This window comes from Cydia amplana, chromosome 2 (assembly GCF_948474715.1).
Source record: "Cydia amplana chromosome 2, ilCydAmpl1.1, whole genome shotgun sequence".
Classification (NCBI taxonomy): domain Eukaryota; kingdom Metazoa; phylum Arthropoda; class Insecta; order Lepidoptera; family Tortricidae; genus Cydia; species Cydia amplana.
This window is the reverse complement of record NC_086070.1, coordinates 5558887-5573475: the sequence shown is the minus strand read 5'-3', so window position 1 is coordinate 5573475 and position 14589 is coordinate 5558887. Positions and strand designations below refer to the sequence as shown.

The following is a 14589-nucleotide window of genomic DNA, read 5'->3' as shown; positions in this document are numbered from 1 at the left end:
CCATGAAAATACGGTGGCCCGTATCTTTAGTTTGTGGGTGGCCCCATTCAAATGCCAAAATGTGTCAGTGGAGCCCTTTAAAGCCGAAGCGATTCCGTGCGTTCCGAACGCGTCATTTCTTTCTCTATTTGGCATCTCTGTTTCACCTTAGTAAATGCTATATTGCTATCCTGCTGTCATTGAGACGTGCTCCTCCCCCACCCACCCATCCATTGTGATTTTTTTCGTTGTCGTGTAGAGTAGAATGCGCTTGGTTGCGTTCGATAATTTAGTTAAGTCTTCAGATATTTCGTTTTCTATCTAAATGTAGGTCGAATTAAGTTATTTCTTTGTGACAATTTATTAACTAATTTTATTTAAGTGACATGAATTAATTTAGTACTATCAAAATGCCTGGAATAAGAAAATATCGACGAGATACTAGCGAAGTCAGCTGTTGTTTGAAATATGTTATTTTTGGTGTGAATGTGTTGTTTTGGGTGAGTATTCTTCATTATATTTAATTAAAGTGACTTAATCCAAACTAAAATTGTATGAATAATTGATAAGTACCCGAATAAATCGAGTAAAAGTACCGTAGTTACTTTTCTTAGTGTTAAACGCCTTACAAACAAGTGCAGTTCAAGGCTAGAATAAACAAAAAAGAAACGAGTTAGGCATTCTTACGTATTTGGAACAGCTGAATTTCCATATTTATGACGATATTAGCCAGCCAGTGTGTCAGTATTTTCATTTGTTTAGGTGTATTAAATTGAGGGCACCTCAATTTATTGTAACAGTACTTACCTACTTGACATTACACATCCTCTTTACGATCGCGAATTTAAATATGAGTGTACTGATTTTAAAACAGATTTTTGACTAATGATTAATTGAAAAAATATGAAAATACAAGTCTGTCTTTTAGCAAAATTAATGTCAATTGAAATTGAAAAATAGGTATGATCCTGCCATGATGTCAGAAATGTGTTGTGCTAATGAAACAAGATTGATGCAGATTGGACCGTGAACTTGGCAATAACTAGTGAGGGTATTCCACTAGAAATCTTGTATTCAATTACAATACTTGTATATCCTTAAAAATTTATTCAGAAATCCTAAATTATTACTACTACTAATATATTAATATGTTATGTATTTGCAATCGGGGCTGTAACCAGGGGTATATTAAAACTAGGTTTTCCTTCGCCATTTACAAGTCACATACAACGTGCCATTTTATGTAGTATCAGATGCTCGATTAAAAATTGGAAAACTGCCAGTCTTCATATAAATGAACCATAAGAACTTGCACACCAACTTTGCATACCAACTATTTTAAAACAAGAAACCACCATACTAGAGTTTTAGAGATATAATGGTAGAACTTTACTGGGCAGACATAGTAAAGATTGATAAGTGTGTAGACTGGATGGGAAATCGAACTAATCCCAATACGGGCCTAGTTTACCCTCTGGGTTGGAAGGTCAGATGGCAGTCGCTTTCGTAAAAACTAGGTGCCCACGCCAATTACTGGGATTAGTTGCCAAGCGGACCCCAGGCTCCCATGACCTGTGGCAAAATGCCGGGACAACGCGAGGAAGATGATGAAGTTTGTAGACTGGGTAGTGTCTTTCCGTGACCACAGCTGGTGCAACTCAGCTGAAATGTCAGGTTTAAAGGTAAAAACAATGATATCTCACATAACAATGACCTCGTGTAAGTCATGAGGAAATAATAAGAAGGTAGAATTTTTTATGGCACATTTATATTTAGCTGGAGATTTATAATGCAGCATGTTGTAATAGCATAGTGTCTCCATCTTCACTTTTTATATTTTCTTTGCAGTTCTTGGGACTTATAGTACTGGCTGTGGGTGTGTGGGCATGGACGGAAAAGGACACATTCAACAACCTGTCCCAGCTGACAAATATAGCGCTGGATCCAGCTTTCATATTGATGTGTGCTGGTAAGTTGGCTAACATACATGTCAACTAGATCAGCGGTCGGCAACCTTTTAGCAGCCAAGGGCCACATAGTAGTTAACGAAGTTGACGCGGGCCGTACTATGTTAATATTTATGACTTTATCAGACATTGTCGTTTGTCAATATTACATACACAATAGCCAGGGAGGCTCGCGGCCGCAAGTGACAGGTTCACGGGCCGCAGGTTGCCGACAGCTGAACTAGATAATGTTGTTCTGCTTGTATACTCCGCTATGTCAACTGTTAAATTTTCAGGAAAAAACCTTATGTAATGTTTTCAAGGTTTCATTTAGGTTTTCTAAAATCGAGCAAATGTCGGAATTTACAAGTGCAGTGACGATAATATCATTCCGTTTTTCACTTGCCCAAGTGATCTTTGTATGTTAGGTATCATATTTTTGTATGAAGTCCACAAAATGTCATTATGTTAAACAATGTTACAATTAATCAGGTGCTCTAATGACTGTCATACACCTACATAATGGAGTTGTTTGTTTTTCTTATCTATGTATTAAAAGAATATTGTTGTCGTAATATTTGTTCTTAGATTGTTGTCTATGTAGTTTTATATGGTACTGAGATACAGTTCTTCAACTCTTTGGTACTTATTGGAATATTTTAAGAGCATTACCTATTATTTCAGGAAGATATTAAAAAATAAGTCACATAAAGCTTGATTCATAAGATAAGAACTTACTTACGCAATATTTGTACTGAACTGTTAAAATTCTCATATATAGAGTCTGTGCGGAAAGAGAAGAGTCGTGGAATGTATGGGGCCCAATACATTCCACGACTCTTCTCTTTCCGCACAGACTCTAATAACCGCGCCAGCTTTCGTGCCTCAACCTATTGGCTATGTGCGAAGTTGGTGGTGGGGGAAATACAAGCGACGCCAACGCACGTGGTGAAAAATATTAACTTTCGTTGGACGACATTTTCATACTATTTGGCTAGGTTCACACGGCGTTAAGTAGCCGTGTGAGCGATTTTGTAAGTTGCCATACAAATTTTGCTGTAATTACGGTATTCGATGAAATCTCGTACGGTAAACGGGAAATTAAACACCGTGTGAACCTAGCCTTTGGCAGCTGCCAACTGTCAAACAAGCAATAATAATATGTCTCACTAGGGCGGCGCTACAGTCATACACACAGCGGATATACTGCTTCATCCCAATGAAACTATTTCGTCTAACCATATTTTTTATACTTCTCGTTTCAGGGGCTATCACATTCATAATCGGCTTCACGGGCTGCGTCGGGGCATTGCGTGAGAACACCTGCCTACTGGCCTGCGTGAGTAATTAACACTAACACCAATTTAAACAATCACACTATAATCTACTGATCACTATTAAACCTTATTGCAATGGATTAAGGTTTCCCAATGGTCACTTACATAAGTCTATTGTTAGACAGTCGCCATCAGATATATTGGAGCGACTAAGGTGCTCAAAAATATCTGAACATGCCCTTTAACGTCTCGATACTAGAGGCTTCGCTCAGATATTTGTAAACACCGTGGCTGCTCCGATCTGATGGCAATACGATGTATTCTTATCTTATTCCAATGCAATAAGTTCTTATAATCTTAATGAGCTGTGTAAAGTCTTTGGTCTAATATTACACAATAAAATAAACTAGTAGATAAAAAACTGCGTAGTAAATTTATTTGCTTTGGCTAAGATGTTAATTGCGAGTATAATGTTTAGCTTTGGTTAATAAATGTTAATTATGTTTGTTTCAGTATGCGGTGTTTTTGGCGCTGTTGTTGCTGTCTGAGATGACAACAGGAATCCTGTTCTTTGTGTTCAAAGATTGGGTAAATCATTATTAATTCTCATAATTAGTAATTTTTGACTCGTGACCGATTCGTTCAGCTAAACGAATCGGTCAATTATTATACGGTTGACCTGTCGTTACGACAGCCATAAGCAATGATAAGTTGGTGAGTGGGCGAAAATTGGTTTGGCGACTCCCATGGGACGTTGCTATTTTTTTTTACTCATTCTGTTGAGGTTGCGAGCTATTTAATAATAATAACAAGGCGTTATCATCCTGCCAATAATGTACTTAAGAGGGGACGTAAAGCCAGGAAATTAAAAGGAAACACAAGGTATGGCGCGCCGCGCGAAACTTGCGACAAAGGATGTAGCCGTAGCGAGGGATTTTATGTTTTATCTCAATTACTTTGAAATCCGTTTAAAATTTTGCTCATTAGACCGACCGGCGATATCACTAGGTATTTTATAAAAGAAAATTGGTGAGCAGAGTAACGATATACTTACAATTGAAATGAAATGAAATATAGACATATATTTTTTCGAAATATTTTTCTATCGAATCAACTTTTAATGGTTTAGTTGGAACCTGCCTTACAAATATAGTCACAGAATAAATAATAGTACTAGGTACAGAAGATTCACTCTCTAACAAAACGCGTCTGTTACGATTAGGACAGATATAGTCCGTCAACCAAATCTTGTCAGTAGCAATGTAAAGCAAACTAAAGTAGGGCAACACTTAAAGAGCAGTATTGCGCTAAGAAAAGCAGCAATGTACATCGAACCAACAGTTTTTTTTTCCGCTGAGCGCGCCCTGCATACGTCAATTCAAATTGTCACTCGCGGTTTATTGAAAAAAATTGAAACATGGACGGACAATTTAAAAGCGATGTTAAAACAATGTTAATCAAAATGATGAACAAATTTGAAGATATCAAAAACAACTCCCTATCGTAGTGCTTATATTCTCTTTGTTCCCTATCTATGTCTTCTAAGTTTACTAAAATAAAATCATATCAAAATGCAGATAATTAGATAGTGCATATATTTGTTATTTACAATATAATATGCCACTTGTTAATGTAAATTAGTGTACTGTTCTGGATGAATATGACATACCTGTGTAATTTTTTTGATTGGTATATATTGTACAATATACATATTAAAAATAAAACAACTGATATTTGGGTGTTTATTTAATTTAAAGGTAAATAAGATAAGGGTCACTTTTCGACTTGGTTGCGTTGTACACGTACATAAACCGCCATAGGTAAGTATTGTCTGAAAAGATACTACCTACTACGAACGCCTTATATTGGGCAAGATTTAATCCTGCAACAAACATGTATGGATTAGGTAGATATTGCGAAAGAACGGCGATATAATCAAGGCTCTTAATACTGTTTAAAAGGTTTACCTTTGTAAATAGTCACAACTGATTGCTGAAAATATTAGACATGTGGGCCTATGGACGGTTTCCAGGACACAATTTATGGTCTTGTTGGATAGATTTAGGCATACGTTTTAATTTTATTTATGCCTTTTAACCCTAAAACAAAAAAACTGAACATAATCTTAAAAGTTCGAAAGAGTTCTTCCAATACTTGTCATAACCTCAATTTTTAGTAATGTTTACCATCAACGAGCATGATTGTACATTGTAGGCCCCTTAGCTTTGCTTATTCTTATTTAATGTATTGGTATTTAATGGTGACAGCAGAAATATCTCTTGAAACAGAAACGATTCAGAATGAAAATCAAATGAAAATAAGGTGACGGCTGTCATTCACGATCCACATTCCACAGATAAAACACAGATGACACGCGTTTTGGAATTATTTGAACACAGTGTTGCTAACCCGCGATTTTTCAAATTTGCCGCCTTTTACTACTGACAAGATTTGGTTGACGGACTTTATGTCCGCTATAGGTGGCGACAGCGCCACGCGCGGCTTATGGCTAGCCACCAAAATTGGTGTGGAACGGATGTACTTTTAGGTACTGTAGCGACGCGACGAAATCGCGGAGTGAGCCACGCCTGATATAGTCTAGTTTACGTGTGGATTTTTTTGATGGCGTTTGCCCTTTATTAAAACGTGTAAAAAAAAAACAATATAGAAACTACAGGATTAAGGTTAGTGCGCTTCCCGCTTAAGCCCCGTTTTTTGCATTGTCCGTACAGAATATTCTTAAGCGGATTTATCTATTGCAATAAAGATTAATGTAACAATTATAATGCAATTTACAGATAAAACAGCAGGCGACGACTGGTTTCCAGACCTTCATCACGCATTACAGAGAAGACCCAGACCAACAGAACCTGATTGACTGGATACAAGAAGAATGGGTAAACAATGCACTTATCGTCATTAACTGTTTTAGCTTGCTTCTTTGTGGTTATTAGTATGTAATTAAATAAATGTTAATAATTAATTAAATATACTTTGAATGTAGAAGAAAATTATAGGATTGTGAAATTCAAAATGCACCTCTACGTAAATTATAAAATAGGTTATAAAATTGAAAATTGTTTTAGACATGTGTTATTTGATATTAAGGGTATCTTAAACATGGAGCATGGTTATGAAGTATGCGCAGTAAATAGGTATAACGTTTTATAAACCTAGTTTCATAGCTAGTTGAATTAGAACGTGGGCGCTTCAATGAAAACTGGTTTAGGTACACGGAAAGTGGGTTAGCTTTCGTATGACTTCCATTTTAGATGCGCTTTTGTTTTCTATGGCTAGGTATATCTATGCCACATCAACTGACTGACTTTTGTTGACACTTGTTTGTACAAATTGCATAAAATAAAGTACTTTTTTTAAAGATTTAAATATTTTTTAAAGTGTCAAATGCAAACAATTTTGACAGTTGGGGCAGACTAGTTTGTCTCTGCATTTAAAAACTACGGTCGCGTGACTTGCGTGAAAAAAGTTTTCATTTACTGCCTTTTTATTTTTACAGTTTATCTTTTAATTCGTTTGTTTAAAATTAATTTAATGTTTATAAACTAGCTATAGCACCAATTTCAGTCACATAAACTACTATGGAACTATATCTTTCCAGCTCCAATGCTGCGGAGTAGAAGGCCCGCGCGACTGGGACCGGAACGCATACTTCAACTGCTCGAGCGGCGCCGTTGGGTCCCGAGAGGCCTGCGGAGTCCCCTTCAGCTGCTGCCGCAACAAGCCGCAGGACATCATCCGCAACAAGCAGTGCGGCTACGACGTCCGCAAGCCGACCTATGTGAGTACTTGTAGCGAGACTGCAACGCTAATTCAACTGCTCGAGCGGCGCCGTTAGCTCCCGAGAGGCCTGTGGAGTCCCCTTCAGCTGCTGTCGCAAGCCGCAGGACATCATCCGCAACAAGCAGTGCGGCTACGACGTCCGCAAGCCGACCTATGTGAGTACTTGTACCGAGACCACAACGTTACTTCAACTGCTCGAGCGGCGCAGTTGGATTCCGAGAGGCCTGCGGAGTCCCCTTTAGCTGCTGTCGCAACAAGCCGCAGGACATCATCCGCAACAAGCAGTGCGGCTACGACGTCCGCAAGCCGACCTATGTGAGTACTTGTACCGAGACCACAACGTTACTTCAACTGCTCGAGCGGCGCAGTTGGTTCACGTGAGGCCTGCGGGGTCCCCTTCAGCTGCTGCCGCAACAAGCCGCAGGACATCATCCGCAACAAGCAGTGCGGCTACGATGTCCGCAAGCCGACCTATGTGAGTACTTGCACCGAGACCACAACGCTACTTCAACTGCTCGAGCGGTGCAGTTGGTTCACGTGAGACCTGCGGGGTCCCCTTCAGCTGCTGTCGCAACAAGCCGCAGGACATCATCCGCAACAAGCAGTGTGGCTACGACGTCCGCAAGCCGACCTATGTGAGTATTTGTAGCGGGACTACAATGTTACTTCAACTGCTCGAGCGGCGCAGTTGGTTCACTTGAGGCATGCGGAGTCCCCTTCAGCTGCAGTCGCAACAAGCCGCAGGACATCATCCGCAACAAGCAGTGCGGCTACGACGTCCGCAAGCCGACCTGTGTGAGTACTCGTACCGAGATTACAACGTTACTTCAACTGTTCGAGCGATGCAGTTGGTTCACGTGAGACCTGCAGGGTCCCCTTCAGCTGCTGTCGCAACAAGCCGCAAGACGCAACAAGCAGTGCGGCTACGACGTCCGCAAGTCGACCTAATGTGAGTACTTGTAGCGAGACCACAACGCTACTTCAACTGCTCGAGCGGTGCAGTTGGTTCACGTGAGACCTGCGGCGTCCCCTTCAGCTGCCTCAACTAGTAACAGCAGGACATCATCAGCACGGAGCTCAGTGAGCTGACGGCGGGCGAAGACTAGCTGCAGCGCCGCTTCAAGGCTGGCTTGTAGTACACTTTATTGTACATAAGACAGGTTAAGATACAGGTGTAGTTTATTGTAGAATATGTTAACTTATTGATAATTATCGTTTTACTAACTGAATGCTCGTGCAGGGCATTTTTCTTATGGCAACTAAACATACGAGTATATTGAGGTTATGTTGTAACGGCAGCAAGTGAGCGAGCGCGTGATCCACGAGCGGGGCTGCCTGGCGGCGGGCGAGGATTGGCTGCAGCGCCGCTTCCCCGTGGTGGCCGCCGCCTTCCTAGGGCCCATCGCACTTAAGGTTCTAACTCTACCGAAGGGACGGGGCTGGTTTCCGTTGACGTTCAAGACCAATTTACATTATTGAGCACACTTATCTGTGGAGTCATTCCACGGTGACGTCATTCACCGTTTTATTGTGTAAATAAAAAAACTCGCAATGTAATTTTGCCTCACATCGCATCGTTTTTCGTGGAATGACCCTGGAGATCCTGGATTACTTGCATGGTTAGAAACGATCGAGTTGAGTAATTTGCTCGCTTGATATCGTCGATCAACATGAGGATGTTTCACCTTAAAGTACGCAAAAAACTTAAAAGATTCAACATAAATTTGTTGTCAAAGAAGTGGCTAAAACTACTCGTACGTCAACGGAAACTTGCACGAAGTTCCTTCGAAAAGTATGTTTGGTTTGACAATTTGCCGTCGAGTAGAACATGCATAGATGCATTTAGAAATAACGCAAAGGAATGAAGTCTGCCTGAACTTTATTGTTAATTTCGTTTTTACAATATGAGTAGATATACAATACATAGTAGAGGGTAATTTATTTTAATAAAATCCTTACTTCCTTCCTTTGAGTTAATGTGGCATTTACCGCATGGTAGAATACTCGTAAGTGTACCGTAGGTATGTTTAGACGAGGAATGCAAAAGTTGTCCAAAATTTTTTTCAGTATTTCAAATATATTTTTTGAGGGTTCATGTAACATGATGTATATCAAGATGGATGCTTGTAAGCTTGTAATTGTAAATTCGAATTCGAATCATATGATAAATTTACAGTGCAGGCAACCATCTTTTCTTTTACGTTATATTTTAGTGTAGAGAAGTTTGTGTTTGCATTTGTTTTATTTTTTGTTCTCTTTCTTTCTAGAGTTATGATATTGCTAAGATAATACACGAGAAAGGCTGCCTAGAGGCGGCCGAAGAGTGGTTTGACCGTAACTTGCTGGTGGTTGCTACGACCGCTGTTTGTACTACTTTTGCACACGTAAGTTTTCGTTTGTAGGTGCACCTGCACATTTTACTATAGATCTACCACTTAACTTGAGGCGGTTGGTAGCCACTCACATGCTTTTGGCCACTGTAGTTGCCAGCTGTCACCCTTATTTTATTATAGAGGTATAGTTTGTAGCTTTCTAATAGACCCCGAAGGCTAATCCTATTGTCTATTGTTAAGAAAAACCGCTCGTTACACGTGCCACAACCACCTGCATAAAAAATCGGTACTTCGGTTACTGAGTGCCGGCGAGTCGAACGCTACAGAACCAGTCTAAAATGTGTCATCGAGATGCGTAACAAAGGCGCGTTATCGGAGAGCGCACCTACACTGGTTTTTTGAGCGTTGGACTAGCCCGCGCTCAGGTGCCAAGTAGAATAATTAGGACCCTTTTTTGCAGGTAAGTAGCACGTGCGGTTTTACCGAACAATAGACAATAGGATTAGCCTTCGGGGTCTATTAGAAAGCTACAAACTATATAAATAGAGGTCACTGAAAAATATCAATCATGTGACTGCGTAGGAACTAGGAAGACAATACGGTTAACTAAGTATTGGTTGAAGGCATAGCTGTGTGCGTCTAAGGGTGGTATTCCATCTGTCCAATATCTTGGTCCTTTTGCTTAATGAGAGAGTGAGATGCAATTACATTGGACAGAGAAATTGGACAGGTGGAATACCACCCTTATATTAAGTAATAATAAAATATTTAAATTAGATTTAGTTCGTAACTATGCTACCTTCTAGAAAACGCTCAGTACCTACCTACTTTACGAACCGCCTGAGTTTAGTAGTAGATCAAAAGTGCATTGCTTGGCTTTTGGCATGAATTGGTATAAATTTTGAGAACGCATGTTTGGCTTTCATTTAGTTACTTTGAACGTTTTATTTAATTATATTCACTGAAATGGGTCTTACATGCTAATAAATAAACATACATTTAGGCGTCCTGATTTATCATTAAAGTGCGTCCAGATCATGTGATCAGTATGTATGTCAGAGTCAAATCAAGTAGCGTGAGCTATCCTTGACGATTTGATGTACCTAAAGGCTAGTTCGGACTAATTTAGTCTAGTGGCGAGTATTTGTACTATTTGTGTCTTTGCGTGCCTAAAGGGTCCCTAATGTCATATGCTCCGTGTGCGACATAGACCCTTTAGGCAAGCAAAGTCACATCTACTCACCATTCGACTAAATTACTAACATAGTAGACTTAAATGTCCTAGTGCAGTTCAGTAAATAATAAAAAGTCCTGCCATAGACATCCGTCCCATGTACTTTTCATGGTGCTTTATAGAAGCTTTTGCGCTTATGCATGAGGCTATCTGCGGTGGCAGCATGGTTGCATTTTTATCGCTTGTCACTATGCCTGTCACTTTCGCACTAACATACTTGTTAGAACGTGACATGCATAGTGACAGGCGATAAAAATGCGACCGTGCTATTGCCGCTGTTCTCTCTAATATAAGCTAATATGAAAGTATATAATATATATGACGTTATAAATGAAAAGGGACCTTATTGTCGATGGCGGTTACGCCATTATTAACGATGCTCCGATATAAATACAATGCCGCGCGACGCTGTGCGGCGTAAGCGCCATCGACAATAAGGTCGCTTTTCATAGATAATGCCCCATATACATATTTAAGTGAAGAGCAAGCAAGAAGGAAACTATACTGATTAACATAGTAAATATATTAAAAACGGGTCACTCACGTATTTTAAGTCGAAAAACGCTCCGAACACGAAGTGAAACATGTCGAGCGTTTTTCGACTTAAAATACGTGAGTGACCCGTTTTTAATATATTTACTATGTCTTTGTCTCACGGAAGTTTTGTTATTAAAATATACTGATTAACTTTTTCCCAATAGATCCTCGGAATATGTTTCGCCCAAAACCTGCGTGCGGACATTTTCGCCCAAAAAGCGAAATGGCACTGACAATCAGCCCCTCCTGCGGCCGTGTGACGCGCCTCGCGTCGCGCCCGCGACCCCTACAGCGCGCTCTACGCCGCCGACCTGACCTGCCACCAGGACAGGTGAACGCATAGACTAGGAATCCTCTAGACGGAGTTTAGAGCAATAGGCTACATGACTAATTTTTTTTATGGTATCAATCGATCGGGTTTGTTTTTAGGATCAAATGTCTATATGGGACCCATTGTCCCAGTAACACAAAAGTCAGAAATTGTAGTCAAAGTCCGACAGTCGCACTTCACTCGCGAAACGCCCTATACAAAACGGCCAGAGGCCGTGACGTCATCGCCCACGTTGTAGTATGGACAAAACAAGAAAATTGCGTTTTTGTCGGTGAAATATTGCGTTTATGTATATAGTTGCTATACAATATTTTTTTTGGTGAAATGTAAGGAATCGAATGGTACCCTTACTTTTATCGTTTTTGGAAGTTAAAAAAAACTTAAATTTTGAAACTTTCAGGTCCTGTATTTTTGTAATTTTTCAATATTTTATTTTAATATCCACATTATTGTGATAAATTGCTCGTTTGCTATCTATTTTACTAGATTTTGTTATAAAATTCAACATGTGTCAACATCCCTATTATTTCATGAAACCGATGCTGCCAAAAATACTGGGGTGCGGGGGACGAGGTGAGCTAGTCCCGTGCCGCGATTGGTCCGTTCAAAGACACGGACGTCACACAAAGACACTTTGACTCGAAGATGGAGTAAAACTATCGTATATTTGTGGCAGAGGGGGTAGCGCTACTATGCTCAGTCTGGAGGATGTCTTGTCTGTGGGTGAACGGCCTGGAGAGACGACGTCGCCGATGCTTGCTAGTTACGTAAGTTTATGATAGATGGCGCTGTTGTTAACTTAACTCGGATTTAGAAAGAACATAAGACTGTTCTTATCTGTGCATTGAGTCGTTCAATATTGTCAGTAGAAAATGAAAAATCAAAAAGTATAAACGTTCTATTCAGTGATACGAACTACATGTAGAACCTAACGATATCGAAGTTTATATTGTTCCTCGTTTTTGTACACCAAGCGAATTGAGTTCTTAGTTTTTGTATGACGCTTTACCGCTTACCTGTCATAATGTTTAACCTAAATAATACAACTAGAGTTAGACCAAGAAAAGTCTGCAGCGATTTTGATAGCCCACGCAGTTCAAGTGTTATTTTAAACGTCAAACTTCTATGAAATTATGACGTATAAATAACACTTCCACTGCGTGGGCATCAAAATCGCTGCAGACTTTTCTTGGTATAACTCTATATGCCGCTATACCGCTGCAGAGTATCTTTTGTTTTTTGACTTTTTTGTATTACTTGTCGTTTATTTAATAGAGACTTAACTATTTCATTGAGGTTTACAAGGATATGATTTAATTACATGGCGTTATCGCTACTAACAATATTGTCTGGCCAGAAAAAATATAACGATCTTTTCGCTCTAAATCTGTTGTTAACTCCTAATAGTCACTACCTTACCTACTATCGTAGGTTATGTATTAACGTAGCTTTTCCCAAACTTTTACGTAATAGCTTTTCACAACGACTCCTTAAATCCTTCACTTTCACCTCTTTCCTGAATGTTCAAGTTATCTTGATGGTGATAAAGTTTATAAATAAATGTTGATGTCGTCATAAGAATTATTCAATGCGTAAATGACCTGAGCCCAAAGTGCAGACAGTTTCCACAGAGATACAGAGATAACTAAACAAATAGACATGCTCAGGTAAAGCCGTGATATGATAACGATCACTCTAGATGGCGCTGACATAAATGATATTGAGGTATCTAATCTAACCGTCGTATTTTATATAAGATCTAAATAGTAACATGCCATATGACCATTGGATTAGCTTGTTCGAACTTTACAATCGTTGCCAATAGATCTTACAATATCCTTTTTAGGTATAAACCATAGTTGGTCAAACCAATTTGTCAGTCAGTAAGAACCAGGAAGACTATACTCATCCTTTTCTTTTGGGTACTATTCTAGTGTAAGACAAAGATAGTATGATTATCTCTGTCTATGTTTGAAAAACAGTCGTTTGACAAACTATAAATAGGAAATTGTCTGCACTCAAAATATGTGTTCATATTGGCCAACTGTACTGTATAAGCCTTAAAAGAGCTGTGAAAATATAAGTAACGAAATAATTATAGAGTGAAAGTGAAAAGTATTCGCAGAAGTTACGTAGTATACAAATATGTTGCGAAATGTATTGATCAATTACAACAAATATAAACATTTGTCGATTACATTTTAATGTCATATTTTTAACAAGTGTAATTTTTGTTTATATTGATAGTGTTAGTGGAAAGTATATTATACAGTGTCTGGCCTACAACACGGGCGAATAATTAAAACGTAGATTCTACTCCTCAAACAATAAAACTTTTTTTCAACAGCTTTTTGAAATTATGTAGTCTTAAAATTGTCCCTTTTTCAAACAAACTAAATAATATTTTCAATGTACTTTAAATTCCGTCTAATTGACATTGCCCGTCAGTCTTGTCACCGTACAGGCATAATCAATTTCGTAATACATTGCGTGTTCGAATAAATTTTAAAAGTGTTTTAAAATACAAACCACAAGTTTTTCGCCCGTGTTGTAGGCCACACACTGTATACTTTAGATGATTTCGCATAATATTGTAATTGCCTTGCTTTACAAATGCTTTACAAAGTGCTTTAGGTGACCTGTCGTCGGTGCGAGGGGTTGTGGCCCAGGAGAATAATGGCTGAAACTAATAGTATTATAAGAATTAGAGGACTTATCTATACAATTATAAGATTAACTGACGAATCTTAGGATAAGTAATACTCATTGCTTTAAGTTAACAAACGATTTTTGTAAGTGTTTAAATTAGTTGTAATTTTATTACTTTTGTTATATCTCAAAAATAGTATTATATTTAAGACAACATGTTGTGATTCGATCTTGATAAAAATCTCAATTTTTGCACAAAATATTTGTTATTATATTGTAGTAGTGTCTAGACACTTAGCAGGTAGGATTTCTGTAGGTTGTATACATATTTAGACTAGGATTTTACAATTATGTTTTTCCTTGTACATGCATAATAAGCAGTACAGTTACCTACATGATATTTCTAATGATATTTGATTCTCGTATTATTTATATATGCAGCGTGTATTTTTGACATATATGTAACCAGAAACTTTCACAAAACGTATTTCATGTAATTTAG

At 38.7% G+C, this 14589-nt stretch overlaps 1 protein-coding gene across 3 annotated transcripts; it reads left to right on the top strand.

Annotated features, from left to right (window-relative positions):
* Positions 1–228: 228 nt before the first annotated feature.
* On the top strand, positions 229–11431 carry LOC134662109 (tetraspanin-5). Of its 3 annotated transcripts, XM_063518380.1 has the most exons (9): positions 229–479; positions 1828–1948; positions 3191–3264; positions 3716–3790; positions 6001–6099; positions 6822–7001; positions 8303–8416; positions 9271–9387; positions 11272–11431. In XM_063518380.1, exons 1-9 carry the CDS (start codon positions 390–392, stop codon positions 11338–11340), a joined length of 939 nt encoding a protein of 312 aa, XP_063374450.1. In that variant the 5' UTR covers positions 229–389; the 3' UTR covers positions 11341–11431. The 3 variants fall into 3 exon arrangements, with proteins under 3 accessions (XP_063374450.1, XP_063374449.1, XP_063374451.1); XM_063518379.1 differs by lacking the exon at positions 8303–8416; XM_063518381.1 differs by lacking the exon at positions 9271–9387 and having other exon boundaries at positions 11272–11420.
* The last annotated feature ends 3158 nt before the right edge of the window (positions 11432–14589 follow it).